Source organism: Rissa tridactyla, chromosome 2, assembly GCF_028500815.1.
Source record: "Rissa tridactyla isolate bRisTri1 chromosome 2, bRisTri1.patW.cur.20221130, whole genome shotgun sequence".
NCBI classification, from domain to species: Eukaryota; Metazoa; Chordata; class Aves; order Charadriiformes; family Laridae; genus Rissa; species Rissa tridactyla.
In genome coordinates this window covers 162,783,111-162,789,110 of record NC_071467.1, presented here as the reverse complement: position 1 = coordinate 162,789,110, position 6,000 = coordinate 162,783,111, and the positions used below count along the sequence as shown (strand labels likewise).

Below are 6,000 nucleotides of genomic sequence, written 5' to 3'. Positions count from 1 at the left end.
GAGAGGCCCAACAGCCCTGTGAAGAGGAAGGGACAAGTTTCCTACGTTACAGCCGTGCTGCCAGTACAAGTCCAGCTGAGCTTCCTAAACTTCCATTCTGCTTCCCACTGCTCTGCCCGTGGACTTTCTCCAGCTCCTCATGTGCTGTCAGTATCTGACTTTTCTGCTCTCCCCCTTAGACTGGAGGGGTGAGCGAGGCTGCAAGACAGTAGCAAAGGGATGAGTACAGGGAGAGATATCCCCTCTGGCATGTTCTCTCACCCTACTTACACTTTACGTATCACCATAAATAGCAGTTCCCCCTCTAAACCAAATTCCTTAATAAGATGAATAAACAGGTAGCTGTTTGACTGGAGTTTTACAACGCAAATTGCAAAAACCATCTTATCGACATTTAAAATATACATAACACAGTGGCTCAAGGTAAATATCATATTTGTCAAGCCTTGCAAAACGTGCTTTTCATCAGACAAAGACGTTGACATCTCCTCATTCCTGCATAGAAAAGAGGCATTACAGCACACGTTCTCCTACCACACGTTATAATTGCCCTTTCCCTGCAAAGCAGTGGAAGATGTTTTTAGTGCTGGATGACTCTCAAAGTTGCTCTGAAGCAACCCCTTTGTCTTAATGCTAGTAGGAAGCTGCTTTGGTTTTATCCAAATAGAAATGTTGATATAGAAACTCATACCCAATAATAACAGAGGTTTGAATTTATTGTTTCAGCAAAAGCTTCTATGCAAATTAACCCTCGGATAATTAAAAATGCCTCCAGTGCCTGGGCGGGTAAAAGATCAAGCACTTGCTGGATTACAACATAGCGAGTGGTGTGATAAAGCTTCATAATAACTTAGGAGCAGCAGCTCTCGACCTTTACAGGTAGCAAGACTAATTCCACCAGCCAACATGTACTAACTCCTATCCATCTGTGCCAGATCTAACCTGTAAGTGACTGTTGGCAACTGCAACACTCTTGTCTCGAGACGCCAAAGCTGAACAGCAGGTTGGAACTTGCACAATTGGATGCAGCACAAGCAGTGGCATTGCACTCATTCCCTGTGCAAGTGTTTGTCATGGGAGTAGGACGGGCAAACCTAAAATTCAAGTCCCAGAAACTTGCCATACTGGTATCTCTGCATGCACTGCTGCTTAGGGAGTGCTAACTTTGTGAGAGAAAACACAGCTAGGTTTTGAATGACTTTTTCTGCATTAAACAAATGCAGCAATTTTGAAGACTCACAACAAAATGTTTAAATGTGTTGACTGTAGGAATACACTCACTGAGAGGGAAACAAGGCCCCAGAGCTTTAAGTAATTTTCCCCAGAAACTAGATGTGGTGCTAGCACAGAGTAGAAATTCCTCGAGGCTGGGCCCATGGTCTCCCTTCATGGTAAAGCTCTGCAACGAGAACAGCTGCTTGCTGTTGCTGGAATTAAACACTATGGTCATTTCTGCAACCTAGCTTGATAGTTGAAATGCCATATTTTTGATAATGTTAAGTAAAACTGTTCAGAGCTACTTACATATTTTTATATATATAAAAAGACACACACTGTGTGCTTTTCACTGTGCCGTTCTCTTTTAGGAACAAAAAAAAATTATACTTGTAACCAATATTACTAAAATTCACATTGCCTGGGTCTATGCCAGTTGCAGAAGGATTTTCCCCATTTAGCTAATGGAATTTAAAATGATCTCTGTCCTTTTTGTAGCAAGGTTGCAATAGAGCCTTGTAAATACATTTAGAAGTACTTTTTTTTTTTCAGGAGAGAAAGAAGGCTGCAATTCCTTATTTACATTACATACACCAACACGCTTTCTCAAAGGTTTTCTCTTGCAACTTTACCCCCTGACAGCCCCATAAAGGAGCCATTATTCCAGGTGGGCTCCCCCACCCACCTTCCCAACCATGCGCCCGAGGCCTCGGCTAACAGCAGATCCCTGCAGAGGGCAGGACAAGCAGCGCAGTCACATCTCCTGACAAACCCTCCTAGCCACCAGCAAACAGCAGCACTAGGAATTCCTGGAGAGTCAGACATGCATTTTAAGATGCTCTAGGAAAGAAGAAAAAAAAAAATAAAATAAAAAGAGGTTTTCTCTCAGAGAAACTGCCAAGATGGCCTTTGGTACCTTCTAGTTACACAGTTGCTTCCAAATAAGAAACACCTCACAGCCACCCGCAAAAATATCCCACTCCCCCCACCCACATCCCCTTCTCAGGCGATTTATACCCATTCCCGAAGGAAATCAGCCCCTGCTTAGCCCAGCAAACGTGGGACAACACGTTTCCCGCCTGCCGAAACCGTCACGACTCCGCGGGCCCCCTCAGGCGAGGCCCGAGGTCCCTCAGACGAGGCCCCGCCCCCAGACGAGACCCCGCCCCGGACTAAGCTCCGCCCCTCAAGCGAAGCCACGCCCCTTCATCTGCGAGACAAGCCCTTTGTGCGCAATAGAAACACCCCTCCCCGTAGCCCCGCCCCGGATAAGCCCCGCCCCCTCGGGCGCCGTAGCCCCGCCTCCTTGTTTACCGCGCGGCGGGCGGCGGGCGCTGCCCCGCTCCCCGCCTCCATGTTGGAGCGCCCCGCGGCGCGGGGGCGGGGCGGGGCGGGCTGACGGGCAGCGAGCGCGGCGGGGACGGGGACGACGGCGGCGGGCGGTTGTGGCGCAGCGCGGGGAGCGCAGAGGCGGCTGGGCTCGGCCCCTTTCCCCTCCCTTCCTCCCCTCGCACCGCGCTTCCCTCCGCGCACGGCGGCGGCCCGTGACCCGGGAAAGGGGGGAGGAGGAGGAGGGGGAGGAGGGGGCGGCCCGGCGTCGCTCCGCCGAGCCCGCGGGGAGGGAGGGCCGGGGCGGGGGTGTGAGGAGGAGGAGAAGCGGGGGGGGCGCGGGGATGAGGAGGAGGGCGGTGGTGGCGGCGGCGGTGGCGGGGGGGGGGTATGTAGGGCTCCGGGGTGCCGTGCCGGGGGGGGGGACGCGGTCGGGGTAGGCCCGGTGGATGCGGGGGGCGGCCTGAGGCGGGGGCCGGGCCGCGGGGGGAGGCGCGGAGGGGCCGGCGGCACTTCCCCCGCCTCGGGAGGCGGCGGCGGCGGCTCGGGGGGAGCGCGGCGGAAGGGTGAATTGGGAGTAAATATTATTATTATTAATTATTTTTAAGGGGGGGGGGGTTGATTCGCCTCCCCCCCCCCCCTTCCCCCCCCCCGCCTCCTTCTCTGTGGAGAATTGGCGCCGGGAGGCGGCAGCGCGGTGCTCCCCCCCCTTCCCTCCCCCCCCCTCCCAGCTTGGCTTCGCTCCTGGAGGAGTTGGGTTTTTTTTGTTGTTGTTGTTTTTCTTTTCTTCTTTTTTTTTTTTTGAATACAAATCTGCATATTGATTTTTAAACAAACAAACAACACCCCCCCAAACCCCCCCGTCGCACGCAAGCCTGCCTCTGGGAGGGAAATAGCCAGGTGAAATCTCACTCTGTTTCCATGGACAACCCGTCCATTATCACCCAGGTGACTAACCCCAAAGAGGAGGAGATCCTGTCCTGCGCTCAGGATAAAGGTGAGCTGCCTTCTCTCTTTTCTCCATGGTTTGCTTTTTATTTATTTATTTTATTATATATTTTTTTTTTCTGGAATTCTCCTCTTAAAAACGCACGTAGTAACAACTCGCATTCTTCAGCAACCCTATAATCCTCTCCAGGCTGCTGGGAATAGAGGAGGGCTTGTTGGGGTTGGGTTTTTTTTTTTTGTTTTTTCTTTTTTTTTAATGTGGGATGAAGATATTTGCATGAAGGTCTCTGAAACTGCGTGCTGGATACGGCTGGGAACTTGTTACAGTGTTTAAATACTGCGTGGAATGAGTTATTTAAATAAAATGGTCTTGTTCTGTGAGGGTCAGCGAGGTAACTTTGGAAGGTGGTCACTTTACGGTTGGTGCCCAGCTTCAGGGGAAAGATACCTGTGCTGCATGTGTTGGAAGGTTTTGAAATCTCAGCTGTAAAGATATTAATTATTACACTACACACCCCACCCCCCCCCAATTTCTTGGAAAAAAAGGGTTTCCTGATTTCTCTCTGCTTTCCCGTGTTTCGCCCTGCCTGGCATTTAAGAATCCGTGCAGCTTTCGGGTTTGTTGTTGGAGGAGACTTGAGCTTCTCGGGAAGAAACATGGGTTCCTTTTCAAAGCGGGCTCTATTTACTCTGCCGATAAATAGTTGTTGCTTGCGTAAGGCATCGCACTTAGCCTGCGTTTTAATAAGATGAATCCAGCCTGGCCAGAGGTGCTGCTTCTCCTCAAAAGTCTAGACGTTGATGATTGACCTTAACCTCGTTTCCTTTTGGAAGCTGGGAGGGGTTTTTGGGCTGTAAGTGGTTGTGTCCTTGCGGCTATTGATGAAGAAAGTACGGGTAAGTGGCAGGGTTCGAGTTCTGGGGAGTTGTGTGCGATCGCTCCTGGATTTGGGGAGTTATTTGGATGTTGAGTTTATGCCTTGTTACAGGCAACGCTGGTAAAAGGGGGAGAGAGGACAGAAATTAGAAGTAGAGTGCGTGGAGATGTTGGTGTGGTAATAGATCTCCGAGCGGTCTTCTAAAAATGGTAGATTGATGCATCTCCCCCTAAAATTGATGCTTTTAGTATCCAGAAAGCTGCCATTTTTGTGTGGCTCATCTTGGAACGAGTGAGGGGTCCTGTGGCATTGGGGAAGTTGCTCCCTGTTACTTTTGGAATGAAAGGCTGTACGTGGAAATCCCGGTCTGCTCATCTCGCCAATGCTGGCTGCAGAAGAAGCATGGAGGTAGATTTAAAAAAAAAAAACAAACCACCCTCAGGTTGGGGGTTTGAGTAAAAAATGATATTTTTGTTGGGTACAGGAGTGCTTACATAACTCCCCAATTCCTATCCCTTGTGAAGTGATACTTCCACCATGAGGCCTTGTTTGTCTCGAGAGATTTCTGCTGGTTTGCTCCGTTTTGGCAATGTGGAGCGTGGGGCAGCTACAGTAAACGAGGTGCTGGTGCTCTGCCTACCGTCTCTCCTAAGACCTGGTCTGGAGGAGATTTAACGTGATACTGTGCTCAGACGTTGTTGTGGTCTTAACAGCCCATATTATTGTACGTACTGGAAGTGCTTCGTCAATACTGTTAGCAGCTGGTTGAAATTTCAGTGTAAAAAAAAAAAAAAAAAAAAAAAAGCCAGTTGAGACAAGCAGAGGAGGATTTGACAGCTCAAAACAAGAGCGAGCATCCACATCAAACAAGTGTCTTTAGAGTCCTCAGTACGGGGAGCTACGCTGCGTAGCAAAAATATGCATATAACTTGCATAACTATGCAGTAACTTGCATAATATGCATTGTGTTCCTGCTGTTGGTTTGTCTTCGGCAGAAAATCACGATGGTCTTAATTGGCGTCGCAGGGGCTCTGCGGGCTGCGTGTGAGCGAGGGCAGGCTGGGGGAGAACGGACGGAGGGTAGTTGGAGTTTGAGACCAGAAGAAACTTCAGCGTGATCTTAATACAGGAGGTGGATTAATGCGTTTTTCTGTATTTTTTTTTTTTTTAATGTGGTTAAAGTGCATGGTTTGGGTTGACTCTGTGGTGAGACTCTCAAATAACGCCAGAGCAACTTTTGCAGAAGGAGGGTTGCAGGTTTGTCCCTCCTGGGCTCCCTTTTTTTTTACCAAGCTTGCTCCTACCTCTTCCACCACGGCATTGCCCGCTGCTGGAGGTACGGAGCTTGCGAAAACCCATTGCGCTACCTGCCTTCCTTGCGTGTCTGCGTATCACGTCACCCAATTTTCTGTTAGATTTCTTAACAGTTCTAGCAAAACCTTTAGGTCCGGCGAGCCACGAGAGAGCCCGAAGCTGCAATGGTGAATACAGACAGGTTCCTGGTGGGAGACTGGTGTTTGAGTGAGTCCTCGCTGCTAATGCAGATTGAACTGAACGTGTTGGTACAAAATGGCTAACAAACACGTTAAGGCATAGTGAATTAACTCTTTATTTAACAAACACAAGAATC

At 49.6% G+C, this 6,000-nt stretch overlaps 1 protein-coding gene across 3 annotated transcripts in view; it reads left to right on the top strand.

The window, feature by feature from the left end:
- The first annotated feature begins 3,253 nt into the window (after positions 1 to 3,253).
- CTDSPL (CTD small phosphatase like) overlaps positions 3,254 to 6,000 on the top strand; it is an 83,874-nt gene continuing 81,127 nt past the window's right edge. Inside the window, exon 1 of one of the 3 annotated variants that reach the window (XM_054192023.1) lies at positions 3,254 to 3,541. In XM_054192023.1, the coding sequence (XP_054047998.1) occupies positions 3,466 to 3,541 (76 nt within the window). In that variant the 5' untranslated portion in view covers positions 3,254 to 3,465. The remainder of the gene's footprint in view (positions 3,542 to 6,000) is intronic. The other 2 variants (XM_054192025.1, XM_054192024.1) reach the window with 2 other exon arrangements.